At 36.9% G+C, this 24,762-nt stretch overlaps 1 protein-coding gene across 1 annotated transcript; it reads right to left on the bottom strand.

Moving 5' to 3' along the window:
- Positions 1-1,626: 1,626 nt before the first annotated feature.
- On the bottom strand, positions 1,627-24,544 carry stim2a (tromal interaction molecule 2a). Its single transcript, XM_052137960.1, has 12 exons — positions 23,858-24,544; positions 22,169-22,299; positions 21,141-21,255; positions 20,589-20,700; positions 19,674-19,789; positions 15,790-15,967; positions 9,335-9,512; positions 9,091-9,252; positions 8,877-8,977; positions 8,034-8,272; positions 7,483-7,666; positions 1,627-6,161 (listed from the first exon to the last, which is right to left on the bottom strand). The coding sequence occupies exons 1-12, from the start codon at positions 24,009-24,011 to the stop codon at positions 4,769-4,771; spliced, it is 3,063 nt and encodes a 1,020-aa protein (XP_051993920.1). The 5' UTR covers positions 24,012-24,544; the 3' UTR covers positions 1,627-4,768.
- Positions 24,545-24,762: the final 218 nt, after the last annotated feature.

Here is a 24,762-nt window from a genome sequence, read left to right as displayed (position 1 = left end):
GAGGGTATAAGACGTTGTGTCAATGTAGACACTCTTGAGAGCCCCGAACACCTCTATTCTTTCATGAAAAGGCCAATGAGAATTGGCAAGTGGAATTTGCATGCAACTCCCCCAGACATACGGGTATAAAAGGAGAAGGAATGCCCACTCTCATTAAGGTTTTGTGCTGAGGAGCCGAGACAAGGTCCAGCCATTTCAGCAGCTAGTACAGCGTTGTGGAAAGAGGGACAGAATGTCTCGTTCCCTTCATCAGGGAATGGAGGTTAGAACAGTAACCAAGATGTTCCCCTTCTGTCACTCACTCGACATTGTGTCGATGTAGTGACGTTAGGGGTCCCTATAGAAAAACACCACAACAGCTGAACCATGTTACGTGAACTGCTGATGCAGTTGCAAGCAAGCTGCTGCGTGCATAATAGCAGGTGCATCAGTCTGCACGTAACCTCCTCCAATGCCCCAAAAAGATGTCATGTAGTTCCCCACATCCCTGAGGGGGGAAGCGACATAAATTGCATGGGAGCAGGCCATGCCAGCTGCTGACTTTTCTCTCTATGTTTTCTCTCTACAGAGTATTAGATCCGGCTGGGGCCATCTAATGCTATTATACGCATAGGGGAAGGTGTTCTTTTCCGTTCCAATTCTTTCAGGGGGAAAACACATCCTGACCAATAGGGAGGTCAACATGTGGCAATACGACACATGAGAGCTTATTTAGGGCAGTGGTGGCTCAGCGGTTAAGGCTCTGGGTTATGGACCAGAAGGTCAGGGGTTCAAGCCCCAACACCACCAAAACATGACTGTGGGGCCCTTGAGCAAGGCCCTTGAACCTATCTGCTCCAGGGGTGCTGTATCATGGCTGACCCTGCACTCTGACCCCAACTTAGCTGGGATATGTGAAAAATAAATAATTTCACCATGTATATGCAGAAGTGTATGTATAATGTGTGACAATTTATTATTTATATTCCTTTAAGGAGTAGGTCTACAAAAATTTGACAAATTGTTGTAGAATTTATGTAGTTTAGCGCTTAAAATTACTTCTTGCGTGAACGTGTGCCCCTGTGAATGTCCTTCTCTCACTCATGAACACACAGAAACAGATGACTTCACACAGTGAGTCTGGTTTCTCCCAAGGTTATTTTTCTCCATTAATCCACATCTCATGGAGTTTTGTGTTCCTTGCCACAGTCGCCTTCAGCTTGCTCACTGGGGTTATTAATACAATGACTATTTAATTACTTGTTTTTAAACACGATTAACAATCATATTTTATCTAATTACACAATGATGATTCATCGACATTATAGACATTACAGTTTTATCGTCTGTTAATGCATCATCTTCTGTAAAGCTGCTTTGAAACGATGTGTGTTTTGAAAGGCGCTAAACAAATAAAATTGACTTGACTTGACTTGGAATTTGATGCACAATCTGCATTGGCCTTCTATGTCCTTTTTAAGCTTTCAAGTGTGGCACCATCAACTACCATTACATTGAAAAGAAAGAAAGGTTGCGATATTCATGAAAACTTCTTTTGTGTTGCACTTTGAAAAAAATGGAACAACATAAGGGTGAGTAAATTATGATTATTCCTTTAATTTACATGTTGACAACTGGACTGGCCAATTTTTTATTTCAAAGTAACAAATTTAAACGACCACAAAGAAAGAGCTGTTCCAAAACTGATACATTTTTATTATTATTATAAATGTTTGAAACCATAGCTATATTTTAACACACATACAAACAGTTACACACAAAGACAAATTCTCAAGAAGACAGTTACTAAGATCACTGGAAACATTTGTGGTTTGGGGTTACACCTTAGACAAACAAAGATCAACATAGGACTATCTTTACCACTTCACAAAGAACCTGTGAACAGCACTAAATCATGAAAACATACAGAAAACCCACTTTTTGTGATAGAATAAAAAAATTACAAAATTGACAGAGACCTCAGTCCTAAAGAGTTCACGTTTATGGGTAAATGTCAGCATTAGTAAGTTGGAGCCAGACTTTGCCTGACACATAAAACACATTGAAGTTCATTCTAGCAATGAACCAGTGCTTAGGGAGGTAAGGGTCGTCTGATGTAAATGTAAACAACAAACCACAGTGTATATGTATGTAGCTGTTTTGTCAGGCATTGTCATGCACCTTACGGACAGCTTATCCCACAAAAGCTCAAAGATCCATAACGGACAAACTCTCGATAACGCCCCCGCCGCCACAATCCATAACACTCTTTTCCAATTATCTGTTGTCCAATGTCTGTGTTCCTTTGCCCACTCTATCCTTTTAGTTTTGATTTCTGTTTCAAAAGTGGCTTTTTCTTTTCAATTCTTCCCATAAGGCCTGCATGCCTGAGTCTCCTCTTTACTGTTGTACATGAAACTAGTGTTGAGCAGGTAGAATTCAATGAAGCTGTCAGCTGAGGACATGTGAGGCGTCTTTTTCTCAAACTAGAGACTCTGATGTACTCATCCTCTTGTATAGTTGTATATCTGGCTTTCCACATCTCCTTCTGTCCTTGTTAGAGTTATTTGTCCTTTGTCTTTGAAGACTGTAGTGTACAGCTTTGTATGACATTTTTTTTTTTTTGGCAAATTCAAGCATTGTATAGCCTTCATTCCTCAAAACAACGATTGACTGACAAGTTTCTAGAGAAAGCTGTTTCTTTTTTAACTATTATTGACCTTAAGACATGCCAGTCTATTGCATACTGTGGCAATTCAAAAACAAAGACAATGTTAAGCTTTATTTAATGAACCAAATAGCTTTCAACTGTGTTTGATATAATGGCAAGTGATATTCTAGTACCAAATTAGCAATTTAGCATGATTACTCATGGATAAATTGTTGGAGTGATGGCTGCTGGAAATGGAGCCTGTCTAGATTTGGTCAAAAATGACTTTTTTCAAATACAGATGATGCTGTTTTATTCATCAGTAATGTCCTGACTATACTTTGTGATCAGTTGAATGCCACATGGGTGAATTAAAGTACCAATTTCCTTCCGAAACAGCAATATCTGCACATTATTCCAAACTACTGGCTGCCTGTGTGTGTGTGCGTGCGTGCGTGTGTATAATACTATGACATTTAGGGGTAAGTTAATATGAAAGTGATGCTTCAACAATACATTTTAATGTGTAACAAACTGAAATAATGTTTGAAATTTGTATAGAGTAACTCACAGCAATTCATTTACAATGTCTTCTTGTTTTAATGTCCTAATGCAGTGGTTAATAGCCTTATTATTTATTTATTTAATTATTATAAATTATTAAAAAATGATTTAATATTGTTTTATTTAATTATTTGAAAAGCTAATTCTTAGATTTGGGACCAAATAAATAAAGGAAAACACAAGTGATTATTGAACGTTTAGCTTTTTGTTAAGCTGAATCTCAAAATTAAAGATAAGGAAAATATTCAGCGGCTAGTAACTAAAAGAGAAAACAAAGAGGAAACGGGACACATTCAATTAAGTGTCTGTAGAAATGTCTTTCGCAGAAATGGCATTAAAAAAATATTTGTTTTCCCAAATCAAGTTAAATTTAGTGTACATTTTTAAAACAATAAACGCTGCCAAAAGTGATGTACAATAGAATTAGAACTGAATACCAATAAAATACTTCCCAGAAAAAGTATTAACTCCTGTTAATACTTACTGTATAATACTTAGGTCATTCCTTCTTCTTAACACAAAATTACAGTAAAACAGATATAGAAAAGGTAAACTGCATAAAAAAATTATTGTCAGTGAGATCAATAAAATGTCATATTTCATCCACAACAGGGATGAAGAAATGTGTGATGCAGCAGTTTCCTTCAGGATCAAAGTACATTTTCATTTCTTCATTTTCATTTTTATTTTCATTTAATTTTTTCAGGCAACATGAAGTGGTGTAGTTCCAAAAATGTAATTTGGCCTTTAGTTTCATGAAAAATTACTGGTAAACAATTAACCAGTTACCAACGTTTTCACTCTGGAACAATTGAAAATCACTTTGTTCCTGTTTTCGTTTATGTTCTGCAAAAAATTGTGTTTGTTTTTCGGTTTTAGTTTCCATTCGTTGAATCGTTTTTAGTCCCTGATGTTAAAAATAGATTGATATATTTTTATGCAAATATTGCACATTCTGTAATTCATAAGATCACTTACATCAGTCATAAACTGTAGTTACAGTAAACTAAAGCTTTCATTAGTAATGATTTTTTTAAAGTTATTGCATTTTTTCCTATTTCTCTGTGCAAAAAAGTAGTACCTAAGCAAGTTGCAATTGTCTCTTTTATGCTACAATGACATCAGTTAATCTGTACACACAAACAAAATTCTTGCAGTTAATCAAAAAGCTCACAGATCCATGTCATTGAAAATTATTAAAAATTATGAAACTGAAAGTGACACTGTAACACGGCCACAAAAAAAATGTGCAATATGTAATACGTTCAGACAGCTGCTCTAAACAGAACACTTCATCAAAATGTAATACATTGAAAGGGATTCCTTTTTCGGCATAATTTCACAAGACTATATCCATTTAGCTAAATCCCATTCTGATTTCCAATGTCAGGGTTAAATTGCTTCCAGCATATCTAAGACAAATCTTTTTTTCCATGAAACTCCAAGGCTACTTCCCTGTAAGCATGTTTAACTTTTCTTATGTTATACTGATCCCTTGGGTTTATAAGACAAATCCAGCTTTAAAGAACAAATTTAAAGGACAGTCCAAGTTTCAGCCTTCCTCATTGTTGATTTCTATGAGTCTTTATCTTTTTCCTTATCCTTTTTCTTCTTGAATAAATTCTTAAGCTTGGAAGACTTCTTGCTCTTGTCTTTGCTACCAGGTTCTGAAGACGATGAACGTGATGTTTTACCTTCATTTGAAAGGAGACTTTGGGTAGAGCTAGACATTGCAGCTGCATAACTGAGTTCCCCAGGACTGGACATAAGAGGGTTCTCGTAGGACTTTTCCAGAATGCCGTCGTACACTAGCGTGCTGGGTGGGTCTGAGGAGGGTTTCCAGAGCATCAAGGAACTAACAGTGAGGTCAGGTGGGCCAAATTGGCATGGGTTTGTAACTAGAAATTCTTCCTGTGACATCTTGCGCCTTGGAGCCTCCATGGATATACCCACCATCTCTCTCTGTAATTTACCAGTGGGCATGTCCACAGAGCTATCTATCTTATTACGTTGAATTCTTTGGGTCTCAGTGGTAAGATCATGCTCATCACGAGAGAGCTTTTTTGAGAGAATGTCCATGTGGACGTCCCTGCTCTCCTTAAAAGACTTTCTTCTCTGAGTTTCTATTGATGTGTCAAACTCATCTCTCACCATTTTTCTAGAGGCAGTCTCCATAGAATTGTCTCTAACTTTGAATCTTTCTAAATCAGGGGACATATCAAATTCATCTTGCGCCATCATGCGTGAAGAGATGTCTTTGGACAAATCTGTTTTTCCCGGAAACATTTTAAATTTTTTTGAGCTTTCCACTGAACTCTCAAAAGTTGTATCATAGTTGTCCCTAAACTCCCTTCCTCGCTGGATGTTGGTTGGAATGTCCAGATTATCCTTAAATTTGATGGAAGTGGTCTTTAAACCATCAGAATATCTATTTCCACTTGTTGTATCTGCGTCATGCTCACTTTTGGGAAACACTCTGGAAAAACTGTCGACCATATGATCCTTTCTGTCGCTGAAAGTCCGTTGTCTCTGGCTTTCCATGTTGATCCCTGCAGGGGAATATACCTTTTCTGTAGAGTAGTACCTCATTGTAGAATCTAATGGCAACTCCCTGGGTAATTTCCTTGAATCAACAGTAGCTTCAGAATCTCCTCTACCTGTCAGTTGTTTAGAATGGTCCATGGAGGCATCTAACTCCTCTCTAGATATCTTTCTTGATGGAGTATCAATGTCCAATTCCTCTCTGGATACTTTCCTTGAGGTGCTATTCAAAGACTCATCCATCTCCTCCTGTGAGATCTTGTGGGAGGGACTGTCCTCTAGCCCATCCAGGGAAATCTTTCGGGATATTTTATCAGAGAAAATGCCTTCTTTGTATTTTCTACGAGGAGGACAATCAAGGCTGGTGTACTTTCTGCTGATGGATGACCCCATAGAATCTGTATCAGAGGAAGCTTCCATGGACTCCCTGTAAGAAAGAGGGACAATTAATTGAATATTCAGCAATAATTTAAAGGGAGTGTAAACAAATAGTGCAGTCATAATTTACTCACCTTATAGACTTCATATAATAGACTTCAAGTCTGAAATCTATTATAATCTTGACCGGACAACCAAGAAATCAAATAAAAAATTTTGCGTGGTTAACTAGCATAAAGACATCTTTAAGTCAATGTGTGAGTAGTTCAGTACAATTTTTTATGTTAAAATCCTATAGGCTGAGTGCCTTATTTCTCTTCTCACTGTGGCTTCAGGGACATAGGACTGCACGGCTCACACGGCCAGTGTAAAGACTGTAACCTGAAGACACAGTTTGTGTAAAACAGCTATAACAAATGTGCAGCTCTGATCCTGACTTCCTCCATCTGTGTTGTTGATTTTGTTGTTGCTATTGAATCGGGCATGCAAGCAACGTCAGAAGTAAAATGGTCGACACTAAATGAAGTCACAATGGGGGTTCCTTTTGAGGGAAAAGTCTCCTCGGGAGTGCAGTTTCTCTTAAAGAGTTCTCATGAAGACAGATCATAAGGGGAAGTTTCAAGACTGTATGTTGGAAAGGGGCTAATATCAATCACCAACCAATTTTGCTGCGTGGGAAAGATCAGTCTGGACATTCTGTAAAACATTTCCTTTTGTATGCTGTGAGGGAAAAGATCCTATTGAATCGAATAACACAAGGATGCGCAAACAATGGCAGATTTTTCATTATTTTGGGTCAACTGTCCCTTTAATGTTTTAGGCTGTACTATCTGCAAGATTTCTTGCTCTAGCACTGAAAAACCAGTGCAACGAGAGTCAGCTGGTACGTGATAACTTTGCAGTGTGTATAAACCTCACTCTCCTGGCCTCAGAGGTGCTCTAGCGACTGATGCTAGAGGCTGTAGGCTTTAGCCTCCATGTTAGTGCAGCCACCTCCCATGCCGGCTGACACCGGTTCGGATCCCGCTTGGAGCAGGTTAAGCGGGACCGGTTAAAGTGGTGCCGTGACCCGGATGGGAGTGAGGTTTAGAGGGGTGAGTGTAACGGGAGCCAGCTGGTACATGATATCTGTTCAGTATGTTTAAACCTCTCTCCCCTGGCCTCATCAGGAACATTAGCGACTGACACTAGAGGCTGTAACCTTTAGCCTCCTTGTTAACATGCCTGCCTCCCATGTCGGCTGACGTCAGTTCGGATCCTGCTCGGAGTGGGTTAAACAAGACCGGCTACAACAACGCCTTACTCTTTTTGAGGATACTTAAAATTAATCCTTTACAATATTCACAAGATAAAGTTCCATGCTGACATACTGTTTCATGAGAGTAGAGAATCTGATATGCTCTTCATCATCATCTCCATATCTGCGTAGTGGAGCTTGAATGGGAATCAGTAGATCAGGATCAGGTGATATCATGACAGGTGATGACACATTGTGCCCAGATCGGCGAGAGCGAACCAGAGACCGTGGAGAACATTTCAGTGGTGTAACTGTGACTATAAAAAAAGCAAGAAAATTTCAAGTCTGTTTCAATACACATTTATTTAGTTTCATAACATTTGAAGCTTGAAAAGTAAAGTTCTACTTAAAGTGAGGACAATTAAAAACAAACTTACAGTATATATCTCTTGCGTATTTATGTTACCAAGTCATTTCTAACATGTTCTGAATGTTTGATGAGGTGTTCTAGGTAGTAACTACAGCATTTCTTAAGCAGTTGCAATAGTGTTTTGAGTGGTTAATAGGAGGCAGACAGACAGACAGACAGACAGACAGACAGATAGACAGACAGATAGACAGACAGACAGACAGACAGACAGATTTATAGCATTAGAGAAAAAGCACATGCTAAGGAGTACTAACCAGGAATCTGTTGTATAATCTGTGGCATTTCTTCCTCCATGTCCTCCACTGCAATGGGCACTTGATAGGACTGCATTGCAGCCCGGGGCATTAGCATCCAGTTGGGGTCTGGGTAGAGAGTAGCAGTAAGACTGGGTAGGCCAGCATTTTTTATCACTGGAAAACCACACAAGCTCTCTATCTGCTGCCACCTATGCAGACGCTCCCTTAGACAAGCAGTCACCTCTGCTAGTGCATTCCTTTAACAAAAGACACATGGAACAATGAGGACACAGCTCACTGTGCTGGAGTCAATGCAACCCAACCTTAAGTGTACTCATGATTGAATTTTAAATGCCAAAATATGGGTTAACTTGTTTAACAGCCAAGCAAAAGGAAGCATGGATAAATTGGCCCCAAAAAGTATTTAGACGCTTAAGACAAACTCAAAAATGTATAGTATTGTGCAAGCATCTTAGATACCCCCCGTTCTCCAAGATGCTTGGAACAACCTATCAGCCAACAAGCGTGAAAGACTGTGCACAAGTATACCTAAGAGAATTGGTGCTAAAGGCTAAATGGCATCTGCAAACTATTGATGAGCTATACTTTTTTTTTGCATTTTTGTGAAATGCTTTGCTTAAAAAATGTGCTTATGTTTGCCTTTCTTTACAATAAATGACTGAAGTGAACTTGAGGGCAACTGACTTGCCAAGGCCAACTGGCCAAGGTTCATAATATTTGCAGATGCCACTTTGTTTGATATTTTGTAATAAAATGCAAAGAAATTCATCCATTTTTTAAGTTTGGCTTCAATGTTCAAAATTTTCATAAATCAGGTTTGAATGAGAATAAACTAATTACTTAGCCTCCAGGATTTTCTGATCTACTTGATCCAATGAAGAGCTGTGTGCCACATGTAGTGTACCCAATACTGAACTCCTTTTTTTCTTGATCTTCTCAGCCTATGCAAGAGTACCATGTGATTAAATTATTTTACGTGAGCTGAGAGATTCTACAGCCCTCTTATCAAAAATATAGATTCTATTTGGGTCTGACTCATTCATCTCTATAGTACCTCGTCTCTAGCAGTGATTAGTTGTTGTTCGGCACTTTGTTTCTTGACGTTATAGTATTGGACCTCGACCTCATGAGTGAGCTGTAGCCACAGCTGCAAAGATTTAGGGAGTGACCAGAGGGACTGCATATCTTTTTCAGCCCTCTTCAGTGCATCACGTACCTGTACAAGGTGTAGAGAGAGCCAGGAGGTGTAGCGGAGTCGTAGAGGGTCAAGTTTGAATGGGTGAAATGTAAATCCATACCTGTTCAAGTTCTTCCTCTGCATACAGAAGACGGCTGAGTTCACTTACAGCTCCCGCCCGGAGTTTGTGTAGTCGGTTGGCTTCTTCCTGAGCATCCTGAATCTCGTCCCTCATCTTCTCCTCAAGATTCTTCTTCTCTACGGCTACTGTGCGCTTCTCTTCCTGGGCCTTCTCCAACCTTTCCAACAAACATGTATTAGTATCAGCAGAGCCACTTGCATGTCTTGAGTGTTGGGAGCAACTAACTAAAAGTATCTACACTTTTCAGTAGTAGTGTGATAAAATGCGGGGGGAGGGCCAAGATGGCGCCTGTGTAAGTCGTGTTTTCAGTAGCTCTTAAAAATGTATGTGCAATTCTTGACCTAACCGATCCTCATGTGAATAAATTCGATACTAAATACTACAAAGTTAAGAACCCTTACAACTGGATTTTTCTTGAAGATGATGGATGTTTCCTATACCCACTTTCTTGGAAATTAATCTGTAGGCCTATGCTATTTGAGAAGTGACTGCTCTTTCCGTCGGTTATAACTATCGGTCTTTTCCCTCATCGAAACATGGAAGGCGCTTTACCAGTAAAAGCGTGTGCATGATTACGCTAATGTCGCCCGTGCAGGCGGATAAATCGGCTCTTTCAAGCGTTACCTGATACTCCCACCAAGAGTCCACAATCGAAGATGCGACGCCATATTACAGAGCCATCGAATGCTGTTCTCTTGGAAGCAATTGAGAAACTTGGGAAAAAGCAAGACGATTTCTTAGAGAAGTTAACGGCAATTGAAAACTCTGTCTCCTGTAATTCAAACCGCGTCGCTGAACTCGGATCTGAAATGAACGCGATCTCGGACAAGGCCGATTTTGCTGTTACAAACTCCACTGTGATGAAGGATCAAGTTACATCGCTAAAGACCGAAAACAAACAACTTTGGGAAAAGCTGGATGAATTAGAGGCATACAAAAGGCGGTGGAACCTAAGGATTGCTGGTATTCCTGAAGTGGACGGTGAGAACGTAAAGATGGCTGTGATGGAAATACTGCGCTTTGTTTCACCATCTCTAGCAGATGTTCTCCAGTCTTCCATCGACGTGGCCCACAGGCTTGGGAAGAAAGGGCTCACTCAGCAGCCTCGTCGCATTATTGTGCAGTTCACCTCTCGCACACACCGTGACCTCATCTGGGCCGACGCAAAGCGTTCCGAAATTCTCAAACAAAAGAATGTCAGGATAACGGAGGACTTAACACAATGCGCAAGGGAGGCTCGAAACAAACTGTGGCCACTTGTGAACCAAGCTAGACTGGAAGGTAAACGTGCAGGGTTTCAGGGCTCAGCTGCCATCATCGACGGGAAGAAAATTACAGCTGACCACATATAAGTGACTCTTTGCCGTGCTTCTAACATTCTGTGAGGTTTTTCATTCTCGGGGAACTTACTTCTTGTAAGGGTGCCAACCTAGGTTAGAGAAACGTTAAACTTGTTCTAATTAACGTTATAATGAGGAGGTCTGGATAAGTGTTGCACTCACTTTTTGTCTACCTTAATCCATTTAGAAGTTCTAGTTTTACTTACTATATAATAGATTTTGCTTTCACGTTCTTGTTCGTTTGTTTTTATGTCATTTAAGTTAAACTGTTTTTCACTTAATGTTAGGGGAATCCGAGACTTAACCAAACGTAAAGCTTTATTTCTTTTTTGTAAATCGAAGTGTAGAGATGTCTATTTTTTACAAGAAACGCATTCAGTTGTGAAAGACGAAAGTTTCTGGTCGAATCAGTGGGGGAGTAAAATTATCTACTGTCATGGTTCCAATAATTCTGCTGGGGTTATGATTTTATTTAATCAACACTTTAATTACACTTTACTTGAATCACATTGTTCAAATGAAGGCAGGTGGTTAATTATTGTTATCCAGTTTGGGGAAAACATTGTTATTCTAGCAAATGTCTATGGCTTTAATCGATCCAGTCTTAATAGTTGTCTCTTTACAGATTTAACCTCCAAATTAATTTCTTTAAAAACAAAATACCCATCTACATCACTAATTATGGGTGGGGACTTTAATGAGGCTCCTGATTTATGCTATGATAGATTTCCTCCAAAATATGGCATTACTACTGTCAACAAAATAATTAGTGATATGTGTACCAGTCTCTCTTTGGTAGATATTCATAGATCCTTACATAATGACTCTCCCCTTCCTTCACCTGGTTTAAATCTGATTTGACACAAAAATCACGTATTGATTTTTGGTTAATATCTGATAATCTGATTTCTTCTGTTAAATCATGTTCTATTTCCAATGCACCCTTAACTGATCATGCAGGTATCGAGTTAGAAATCTCTGACATTAAACATAACTTATTTAGGAAACCAGGGTATTGGAAATTGAATAGCTCTTTATTAAACAATTCTGATTATTGTTTGGGTATTAAAGGCATAATTGATTCTTTTAAAAAAATACTAATATTTCTAGTACCTTAAACTGGGAATTGTTTAAATATGAGTGTCGAAAGTTCTCCATAAAATTTAGTAAAGATCTTTTAAAGTCAAAAGGATTACAATTTGAATTTATATGGAAAGAAATTAACCGCATTACTTGTCTTCCCAACCCAAATGATGCAGATAAAGAAAGTTTATACCTATTAAGAGAAAAATTAGACTCCTTTTATATAGAAAAGGCTAAAGGGGCCTTCATTAGATCTAGAGCCAAATGGCTAGAAGCTGGCGAAAAAAACTCTGCATACTTTTTCAATTTGGAAAAAAAACGAGCTGAACTGAAAAAAATTTCCTCTTTGTATATTGATAACACTCTTATATCAGATGATAAAATAATTTCAAAATTTGTTTCAGATTTTTACCAAAAATTATATACATCATTTTTTAATCCTGATTCAAGTAGTTTATTTTTTAACAAGATACAGCCTTACATTCCTAGTATAAATATAAACAGCAAAAACCTTTGTGAAGAGGAGATGTCATTGAAAGAATTAGATGATATCATCAAAAAAACACCACTTAACAAAAGCCCAGGACCCGATGGTTTACCTTTTGAGTTTTACAGATGTTTTTGGGAAGAAATTAGAGAGTTTATTTTGAATGTGTTCAATGAATGTGCAGCAAATGGAGAACTTACAGAATCTATGAAACAAGGAGTAATAACACTAGTTCCAAAACCAAATAAAGACGTTTTGCATTTAGATAATTGGCGCCCAATCACACTGCTCAACTCGGACTACAAATTATTAGCATCTCTATACGCCAATAGGTTAAAACCATGCTTGGAGGAAATCATATCTGTCACACAGTCTGGATTTATGAAAGGAAGAATTATTTCAAACAATATTAGACTGATCTTAGACCTTTTAGATTATTCAGATTTGGTCAATGAGGAAGCTCTTATTTTGTTTTTAGATTTTTGTAAGGCTTTCGATACAGTAGAGCACAATTTCATGTATCAAGCTCTTAATTATTTTGGTTTTGGCCCAACTTTTACAAATATGATGCACACACTTTACAAAAATATTTCTAGTAGTGTCTCTTTATCTAATGGTACGTCTGCTCGTTTTGGTATCCAAAGAGGCATTAGACAGGGATGTCCTATTTCCCCATTTTTATTTTTATTAGTAGCCGAAACTTTGAATCTTTACACTCTGCATTGCTCTCAAATCAAAGGTATTGAAATAGGAGATTTCACTTTAACTATTAGTCAACTCGCTGATGACACTTGTTTATTTTTGAAAAACAAAGATCAGATCCCTGTTATTTTGGAGGCACTTAAATTGTTCTCTGATGCCTCAGGTCTAAGTGTGAATCAGGCTAAGAGTGAGATTATGGCTGTACACCAACTTGAAGACTCAAATATATCTGGAATACAGGTTAAACAATTAGTCAGATACTTGGGTATTGTAATTAGTAAATCAGATTCTGAGAGACTAACAGAAAACTTCTTGAAAAGATTACAAAAAACAAGAAATATTTTTAACTGCTGGCTCCAAAGAAATTTATCTATTCAAGGTCGTGTGTTGATTTCAAAGGCTGAAGGCATCTCCAGAGTTGTATATCCAGCATTATCTCTTTATGTAGACTCTAAAATGTGTGCTGCAGTTGATAAAATCTTATTTAAATTTATTTGGAGAGGTAAGACAGAATATATTAAAAGGAAAACCATAATTAGAAGTGTATCAGAAGGAGGACTAAATGCTTTAGACTTTGACACTATCAATAATATATTTAAAATTAATTGGATCAAACATTGTCTTTGTGATAATAGCCTTCCATGGTTTTTCATTCCCAATTTAATCTTCAAAAAATGTGGTGGTCTTAATTTTCTACTTGCTTGTGAACATTTTAAATGTACTAAACTCCCAATTAAGTTGTCCAACTTTCATAAACAAGCTTTGAATGCGTGGAAATGAATTTACAAACACAATTTCTCTCCCCATTCATGTGTTATTTGGAATAATCAATATGTACTATTCAAAAACAAAACCATTTTTTGGAACGATTGGTTTAACAAAGGTTTAATTTTTGTTAAAGATTTGATAAATCAATCAGGTGACCTACTTAATTATAATGAATTTATTAATTATATTGGGACAAATGTATCTTCTAAAGAATACTTTAAACTTATTCGTTGTATCTCCCGAAAGTACTTTATCTTATTAAAAAGAAAAGATGTATAATCCTGTAACTCCAAGTTTTCTTCCTAGTCTGACTGTTGGGGGCCTTTCTATTAGAGATAAGAAATTTAATAATATATATATCAGAAGAATATTAACCAAAGAAAAAAGTTCTTCACCTAAGGCAATGGTGAAGTGGAAACAGGATTACCACTTTCTGGTTTTTAAAAATTTGTGGTCTGATATAAATAAATATGTACTCCCTAATAAAGTTAAAGAAACTCACTTTAAAATAATAAACAGATACTATCCTTGTAATGACTTCATTAGTAAATTTAAAGAAGGGTTTTCACCACTATGCATTTTCTGTAATGAAGAAAATGAAACAATAATACACTTATTTTTTAGTTGTAATTATACTAATTTATTTTAGTCCCAAGTTTCTTGGTTTCTTTTTGAGTTATTTTATAAATTTATCACAATAACTGAGGTAATGGTCTTGTTTATGGATTGTAACTCTGATTTATTGGAAATGAATAATATAACGAAATTTCTCATTTTATTTGGAAAATATCATATACATAAAGCAAAATGTATATCCACTGTACCAAATGTTAGACTATTTTCTACTGATTTGAAGATGTTTTATAACTCTCTAACTTCAATACAAAACAACCATAAAGCTCTAAAGACATCAAAACTGTTGGAAAGGATACTTAATGTATTAGAAAGATGATTGATATGTGAAATAAGATGCAGAATTGTGATTTTTTTGTTTTTGTTTTTTTTGTTTCACGGATTCAAATGTCTCTGTATTTCCCTTTAACGTTTTCTCAATAAAAAAAAAAAAAAAAAAAAAAAAAGTGTGATAAAATGCACATAATATGTTGTTGAATTCAACAATGATTTGGACTGTATATATTTAATTTATTTAATTATTATTACATTATATAAATTAAGATGTTTCCTAATTTGTTTTGTTTTTTATTTTTAAGTGGAAAGCAGTTCAAATTAATGTGTATAAATTTAATGCTGTTATCCCATTGAGATCAAAACTGTTTCAGCTATTTCAGCTCTGTATCTCCATACAATGCAAGTTAATGGTGGCCAGAACTTTGAAGCTCCAAAAAAGACATAAAGGCAGCATAAAAATATCTATATGGTAGGTGTGGGTGAGAAACAGATACATTTTTAAGTCCTTTATTAACTATAAATCTCAACTTTCACTTCCACATTCATCTTCTTTTGTTTTGGTGACTCACATTCTTGGTGCATATCGCAACATACTATGCAAGGAGGAGAATTTATAGTTAAAAAAATGACTTAAATATTGAACTGTTTCTCACCCACAACTACTATATAATGTCAGAAGATATTAATTTAACTACTGGAGTCATATCGGTTACTTTTGGGTTAAAGCCTTCCTTTATATGCTTTTTGGAGCTTCAAAGTTCTGGCCACCATTCATTTGCATTGAAGGGACCAACAGAGCTGAGATATTCTTCTTCAAATATTCGTTTGTGTTCAGCAGAAGAAAGAAATTCATGCACATCTGAAATATTGTGAGGGTGAGTACATGATAAGAGAATTTTCAGTTTGGGGTAAAATACACCTTTAATGTAGTATACTTCTTTTTTTGCTTGTAGTATTTGTAGTTTAGCTTCTACAGTTTTAAAGTATCTTTCCCAACACTGCATGAGAAGAGTTGACAGTTCCATTGCTCGGTGGATGCTTTCAGCAGGAAATAGGTGCATTATTAAGTAAATAATGCATTTGTTTGATCAAGAGCAGATTTTGGTGAATAATCAGATATTTGGGACCTTAGAAGGTGTACTCACTGCTCCTGTAGGTCCATGAGGCTTTGTTCAGCTCTCTGCAAGCTATCCAGGTCCTTCATCATCTTTGAAATATGTTCCTTGGATGAATTATTCTGTGCTTGTGCAAACAAGCATCCACCAACCCCCATCACCACAGACACTATGAGAAGCAGGTCTTTCATCCAATTGTGTGGAGGACCTAGAGTGCAGGTAGGAAGGGTTTTGAGTCAAACAGCCAATATAACATTTCTTGAAGTCTATCTTGCATGCTGACTGGATAGATATTTGATTTCACAGGTTCTTAAATATCACACACCAGTCAGAGCTATTTTTGTACATTTGACATATTGACATTTAAATAGATAGGGTTATTTGTATCAAATGTTATAATTTCATTGCACTGGTGCTTCAGTCATTAGTGTTTTGATTTGTTTTGTTTGTCTGCTCAATAGATTGGAACACTGCCATGGCAAACTTTTCATGTAAAGGGATAGTTCACCAAAAATGTTATTTATTCTGGAGAACACAAATGAAGATTTTTAAAATAATATTTCAGCTCTGTTGGTCCTCACAATGCAAGTGACTGGTGATCAGAACTTTGAAGACCCAGAAGGCAGTATAAAAGTCATTCACAAGACTCCAGTGGTTAAATCTAAAGTGATATGATAGGTGTGGGTGAGAAACAGATCAATATTAAAGTCATTTTTCATTGCAAATCTACACTTTCACTTTCATATTCAGTCACCTACTGGTTGGGGCTGGTCAAAGATGGAGATTGATAGTAAAAAAGGTCTTAAATCTTGTATATATACTATTGTGTATAGTATCTGTTTCTCATCCACACCTATCATACTGATTCAGAAGATATGGATTTAAAGCTAGGGTGTGCAATCTTTTCCAGAAACATGTTTTGTTATACTGGTTGAAAGTGTCTTTACATCCTGATAGCAATCACTAATTTAAGTGGTCTAAATTAAAATAAATATATATATATATATATATATGCACATCCAGGGCACGAAGCTCCCGTTCCACCACATCCCAAAGATGCTCTATTGGGTTGAGATCTGGTGACTGTGGGGGCCATTTTAGTACAGTGAACTCATTGTCATGTTCAAGAAACCAATTTGAAATTATTCGAGCTTTGTGACATGGTGCATTATCCTGCTGGAAGTAGCCATCAGAGGATGGGTACATGGTGGCCATAAAGGGATGGACATGGTCAGAAACAATGCTCAGGTAGGCCGTGGCATTTAAACGATGCCCAATTGACACTAAGGGGCCTAAAGTGTGCCAAGAAAACATCCCCCACACCATTACACCACCACCACCACCAGCCTGCACAGTGGTAACAAGGCATGATGGATCCATGTTCTCATTCTGTTTACGCCAAATTCTGACTCTACCATCTGAATGTCTCAACAGAAATCGAGACTCATCAGACCAGGCAACATTTTTCCAGTCTTCAACTGTCCAATTTTGCAAATTGTAGCCTCTTTTCCTATTTGTAGTGGAGATGAGTGGTACCCGGTGGGGTCTTTTGCTGTTGTAGCCCATCCGCCTCAAGGTTGTGCGTGTTGTGGCTTCACAAATGCTTTGCTGCATACCTTGGATGTAACGAGTGGTTATTTCAGGCAAAGTTGCTCTTCTATCAGCTTGAATCAGTCGGCCCATTCTCCTCTGATCTCTAGCATCAACAAGGCATTTTCGCCCACAGGACTGCCGCATACTGGATGTTTTTCCCTTTTCACACCATTCTTTGTAAACCCTAGAAATGGTTGTGCGTGAAAATCCCAGTAACTGAGCAGATTGTGAAATACTCAGACCGGCCCGTTTGGCACCAACAACCATGCCACGCTCAAAATTGCTTAAAATCACCTTTCTTTCCCATTCTGACATTCAGTTTGGAGTTCAGGAGATTGTCTTGACCAGGACCACACCCCTAAATGCATTGAAGCAACTTCCATGTGATTGGTTGATTAGATAATTGCATTAATGAGAAATTGAACAGGTGTTCCTAATAATCCTTTAGGTGAGTATATATACATATTTGGGCTGTCGATTTAATGCATTAATTCAGTGCGATTCATTTTATAAAAAATAACGCAATAAAAAATTTTCCGCAATGTCCACGGACCGTAATAAGGAAGATTCCTGAGAAATGCAAGCTTGTAGTACCAGCTCTTTACTCCAGAGGGCAGTCAGTGAAACTTCAGCTGTTTGACAACATGCAGTTTATACAGTGAAGAAAACACATTACGTTCTTGTGTTCAAAACACTTGATAGAGCGCAAATTCAAACAAAGGGATCTCAAGATATGTTCTAAGTATTAAACTATATTTAACTTGACACAGTGACCTAAAAATTGTATGTTTATGACGCAACGCACCCGAGACGCTACACAAGCATATCTGACACTTGTTGAAATTGACGTGCCCTTAAACAAGCCCTCATAATAAATCTCGCTTGTGAAATGGATTGCTGTGAACTGTATGCCAATGTTTGGCTCATGTTCAATAATATGGTAATAAACAATATATTGTATTCTAAAGCTGCTTTTTGTATTGTCTTATAAATGATGAACTCTTCTGCCACAAGACTGTAATGCATTTTGATTATCTGAATATTTTTTATTTATATATATATATATATATAATAAATATCGAGACACCATGTAATTACAATTTTTAATTACATTGTGTCCCGATTAATTAATCGTGATTAATCGCATATACAAATATATGCTGAGAAAGCCCCTCATATAACAATAATTCAATATATAATGATGAAATAATTATACATAGTTATCTTTAAATATTAAAACATTATATATATATTCAGATATATATATAATATATCTTCTGTGCAGGACTGGACTGGGAAGAGAAATCGGCCCGGGATTTTACATAGCAACTGGCCCAAAAGTTGAGCGGTGTTCGCTGTCCTTTTCTGCATATTGCGGTGCCGTTTTGTGGTCAGTATTGCATAACGCAGCGGCTCATTTTAGCTTATCTCAGCACGTATCGCGGCCGACCCACTGGTCTGCTCGATGGCCAGTCAGCCCCTGATTGGCCCCTAAGTGCGTTGGCCCACCGGGAAAATGCCCAGTATGCCAGATTACAAGTCCAGCCCTGCTTCTGTGGAAGGGACAGGACTAAAAAATGATCGACCAATCATTGCATTCAGTCCGAATGTAATGATAGAATGTCCTTTCTGTCTGTCAATCTATATTTCCATACCACCACGCAACTTGTTCGCACAGACAATCAAAGGTCATCAGCGCGGGTTCTTTGATGCTGTGCAGAGCGAGGGCGAGAATGGAAGGAGAACCGCAGCATAAATAAATTGTTTACATTTTATTGTAATGTCTAACCTGTGAATGAGACATGAGGTAATCTGAAACCATTGCGATCGATTCCACCAACACGTCTCTCCTCCTGGTTCTAAGACTTTGCTCTGTGTGTGTGTGTTCATGTGTGATAGAGGAGGCGTGGCTTTGGAGACACCTCTGAAGTGAGGGCGGGCTCTATGCTTTCAAAGCTAGCATGCTAACTGCTAGCCTTTCTGGATTACACACCCTTGCTTTAACCACTGGATTCTCATGGATTACTTTCATGCCTCCTTTATGCCATTTTTGGACTTTCTATGTTCTGGTCACCATTGAATTGCATTGTATGGACCTACAGAGCTGAGATACTCTTCTAAAAATGTAATTTGTGTTCTGCAGTAGAAAGTCATACACATCAAGGATGGCATGAGGGTAAGAAAATGATGAGAGAATTTTCATTTTTGGTGAACTATCCCTTTAATTACTAATACTCCAATAGCTTCTTCAAATAATTTATTTGAGCCTGATATTTTATGAGGTGTTATGCACACAGTGTTTTAGTTATATGCTTGCATACGTGTGATGGGTCCGAACAGCACCACATCCAGGGCTTTGAGCTTGAGCTTCTGTTTGTGTTGCTGGTCCTGGATCTTCAGGAAGGTACTCATAAACGATGGCTCATTTGCAGCAATCCTGTTAACACAAATCAAGCAAGATCAGGATTCCATAAGACTGCTTTCTGATGAGCATTCTGATGAGATTCCTAAACATCTTTGAGGAATATTTGAAGACTGACTTCATTCCATCCCTGTATCTTAATTGGTAAACCATGGTACTAACATTGCCAAAGTCATGGTTCCGACTCCCAGGTAATTCGCACTTGGAGATAATAGCATGGAGCTATTTTTACCTAATTTAACATTAAAAATACATTTTGTTGGTGTAACCTAATGTATTTAGGTTGATTCAGTCCTGTTGTATTTTTATAATATGTTACATGTTACAATATTTTTTACTTAAAGTTAATTTAGATGTTAACATATGTAGCATATTTTTAGGTTAACATGTGCACGTACTGATAAAATGTAGCTTGAATGCAATGCAAGTCACTTTGGATAAATGTATCTGCTAGATGTAATTAATTAATATTTGAACATGCCTTTTCCATTACGATTCTTAAAAGGTCAGTAATGTAGCTTATTGTTATTCTGAGAGCTTTGCAGTCTAAAATTGGCCACTTTTGATGATTTTGAAAAGATCCTTGTATACTTCACACGTGAAGCTATCTTGTTGAATCGGAAACTTGATGCAGACTCTGCACCAACCCTTATTAATATGCCCCAAATTGTGTCAAAATCGACCAGAAATATGTGTGTCTATGCATAAGTTCAATAAATTATAGGAAGTACCTGTAAACTCTTCAGGCAACCAATTATATCAAACATTTCTAACTATTTTCTGACTATTTGGTTCAGACTTGTATTTGTCTCACCTGGGTAATGTGTTCCCATTCACATTTAGATCTTTAAAGCTGTTTTCATACTGAGGCAACTCAACAAACTCTGTCAGCCACCTTAACACGTCATCCTGAGTCCAGTTATGCACTGAGGAGAAAGAATTCATAGGGGGAAAATGGCAAAGGGAGGGGTATAGACCTTATTCACGCTAGTGCCATATTTGATTTTTAATGAGAATGACAATGAGGCTATGAGGGATAGACTTTCAGTCTCTTCAATGGGCTGTACTGCAGTTTAAAGTGTTTTTGGATCGTTCCACGGACAAAACATTGATAAAATATCCGTTCAAAGAACATTCAGTATACAAAGAACTACAGACAACAAGAGTTGTGGAAAATCAGATGTGATGTAGGCGCTTTATACAGCTTTATACCATTCATACCATTGAAACAATGTTAAGTCTATCCCGCACAGCCTCATTGTCATTCCCACTAAAAATCAAAGATGGCGCTAGCGTGAATAAGGTCTGTAACGTGATGTTTTTAAATTGGGATCTTGCCAAGACATGGCTATGGATACCATCTTACCCTCAGAGGATTTCCAGCCCTTCCAAAGCTCCTCCAAAGTGATGTGCTGGTCCTCTTGATGGAGTTTACTGTGCTTGTTTGCCTGTTGTTGCTGCTGCATATCTTCTATGATGAACTGCAGTAAGATGCAAAAGGAGACATTATGCGTATTCACACACAAACTCAAATCCAGACAAGGAAAACAGGGCAAGCTATTTAAAAACCTCTGCAACACAAGAAGACCCCCTCACAAATCCTAAAGAATCCAGCCGCATCCATCAACACACCTAATTGAAACAACAGCTGAGTAAACATCTAAGAACTAAAGAGTTACAGACTCAAGTGTCTGTGTGCATGTCTTGGAATTTGTCTGTGCTGAAATCAGATGCACCATGTGATTCCAGCCTTCACCAGCCTGTTGGTTACTTCATTCCACCTAAGCCATGTCTATAGCAACGAAGGAGAGAAATTCAATGCCAGAGACACAGACGTCTTGCAGAACATCTCTTTGAAACTCAACCCCCTCTGCAATGTTCTACCAGTGCCAGGCTTGAACAGTTTGTCTTAGGCATCTGGTGGAAACATGTGTTTCTAAATTGACCAACAGCCTTTGCAGAGGAACCTAAGGGTGCTTTGAAATAACACTCTCCCTCCAGCTGAGACATTCACACAACTGGTAAAGCAGAGTTTGATTGTCTGAGTGTAGATTTAGTAGGGAATGTTCACACCTTCTGACCCCATAGCTACTACCTTAGAACCATATGTTGCTCCACCAGTTGTTCCAATTTAGAACAACACATTCTGATCAAACATTGGCAATCGGGACAGGGTTACTACGGTCATTGCGAACATGGAAATAACCGGGAATTTTTTAAACTTCAAAAGTCAGACATTTCTAGTTTTCTCTTTTTTCTACACTTTTTACAACTTAAGCTCAGTTTTACAATATGTTATTGGCTAGATATAGTTTTTTGTAAAGTACAATTTGGAAATGTATTGTTCATGGTGTTGGAACCCTGCTGGATTTACATTAGGGTGGGGAAACTTACCTCAACACTCTCCTCCACCTCAATGCCTCCATCTTGATCATCATCCATCTCTCTGTGGATGTGTTGAAGAGCCTCCAGACTGAAGCGGTCAGCATCTGTTGCACACGGAGGGCTCACTCGCAGACATGGATCTGTGGGGAACACACAGGAGGTCCAAAGATTAGTCGAGCAATTTTAAACGTTTGCCATGTCAACATGTTTCAATATGACCACATGGCAGTTTCACCAAGTGGTAGTAAAAAAAACACATATGACTTCTTGGTAGTATCTCAGTTTGTTTTCTACTAGACAGCAATGAGATTAAATGAAGCAAAATACATTTCCTTCACATTTTTCACCAATTCAAGTTCCCCAAAATCATGTCTCATGCAGAGTTTAGGAAGAAATCTCAACAATATCTCAAACTGTACTCAAATAAGCCAAGATACCAATGTCTGCAATGTCTGTATTACAACAATTGTCTCAATTGAGTCAATTTTTATTTCTTCCATAGAATGTTAATAAAAACATCTGAAACAATATTCTCTTCTGATATTCAAATAATTGTCATAATGGCAAAAAAATACAAATTATAATTCATCACATTACAGTGCATTACAGTGTTTAACACATTTTAATTCATTAAAGCATTACCTACAGTTCAATTACATGTTGTTGTAAACTTTTATTGTGCTGTGCTTATGTAATTACACTGTAACTCAAACAATGTAGTTGCACTGATAATGTACCAGATAAAATTAGCTAACACTACTTAGAGTGGAAATTGATTTGATGACTTTAAAAATGTAATGTGGTATAACCAGTAAATAATGTTTTTAAAAATACTTTCCTTGCAACTTGAAAACACATGAGTGAACACAACTAATTAATTAATTATTAATTAAATTATTGATTTAGAAAAAGTTTTAAAACATACTTTTCAAGGTTAAAAGTATATATAAATATAATATATAATATATATATATATATATATATATATATATATATATATATATATATATATATATCATTAATTTTAAATCAAGAATAATAATAAGTTTTCTCAGGGGTTACACCAGACAACATTAAGATAAGATTCATAAAATGCCAAAATATGATTTAATGATATGACTAAATAATGATTCCTCACCACCCAAACTTCACAAACACTAAAGGGTTTAAATGGGTCCTCTCTGTTTTTGTCACATGACAACAGAATAGCAACCTATGCTAGGTACATCACAATAAATATTTATCAAATAGAAATAGAAAAAAAAAAAATACTTTCAAACCACATTTATCATGGAAGGTGTATTCAAGTAATTTAATGTATGAACTGCATATGTAATATGCATTTCTTTATTAATATAATAGATATGGACAAAATGATGATTGTCACCTCAATGACCCTTGTAAAGATGAATAGGTGCAGTCCCCAAAGCAAAATGATTTTGATTATGTTAAACTTGAATCTAAGGATATTCTAATATTAATGTAATAGTAATATTATATACTTCATTTAAATATACTTTATAATTATTATAAAATATATTTACATACATTTAGTTAAAGTTTTATTAGTGTCGATTATAGCCTATAGCCAACATGAAGGAGCATTAGGAGATGGGGCATGAGTTCATAGAGTGAGGACCACTTTTAAACTCTTTGTAAGTAACGAATATAACATATTATTCTGTCGTGCACACGTGCCTGTGGTTGCAGTTGTGTCCTTGTATATACCAGTGTGTTGCGGTTCATCACTGGAAAAATCGCAGAAGACCAGCCCGCACAGCACGAGCAGTACAGTGAGGCAGAATATGTTCATCGCATGGGGTTGAGGATGATTCAAAAAACAGATGTACATCCAGCAGGTTACGTGATAGTTATGCTATAAACAGCAACAGCTCCCGGCAAATGTGTCGTCCAAGTATACACAAGTTAGAAGAGGAATAATAAGAGTATCTATTTCAGAAATAAAAAAATGAAACAAACAAACAAATAAAGAAATAAATTAATAAATACATTAAATTAAAAATAACCGGTGTTTATGTAAAGCTCCAAAGAATTATAAACGGCATTATGGCGATTAAAACTATAGAGCGTCCCAAAGAAATGTATGTTTCTGTTAAGTTCTCAAAGACGACTTCCTATAATAAATGCGAAAGCTTAGGGCAAACAAACGTATTAAATAAATACAATTATTTTAAAATCACAAATTTAAGAAAAAGAAATCGTTACAAAAAATACGATGACATTTAAAATCCAGAAATCCTTCGGGAAAAGTTGAAATACAATCCATAAAATGAAGAACAATTGCTTATCAAAGAAGTAAAGCTGCTTTTGCGATACGGTCTCTTCTTCTATCTTAGAATAAGCCCGGATAAAGTGTCGATAAGTGTTCTACGCACTAAATGTCAACAAACTTTTTCCTCAGCATTTTGCGTGCGTCTGCTTTTCCAGTGCCAAATGCAAATTACAAATCCAACCTGGGTGGAGCCTGAGTAATAAATATTAATTAGCTTGAGCGACGTTCAGCTAATCTGATTTGTTGAGTGGAAGACGTTGCTATACACGTTACATGAATAATAATAAGATTACGTTTAGGTAACGTACAC

The sequence above is a fragment of the Xyrauchen texanus genome, chromosome 11 (assembly GCF_025860055.1).
Source record: "Xyrauchen texanus isolate HMW12.3.18 chromosome 11, RBS_HiC_50CHRs, whole genome shotgun sequence".
Taxonomy (NCBI): Eukaryota; Metazoa; Chordata; class Actinopteri; order Cypriniformes; family Catostomidae; genus Xyrauchen; species Xyrauchen texanus.
Note: the sequence above shows the minus strand (reverse complement) of the source record. Positions and strands in the feature narration are given on the sequence as shown.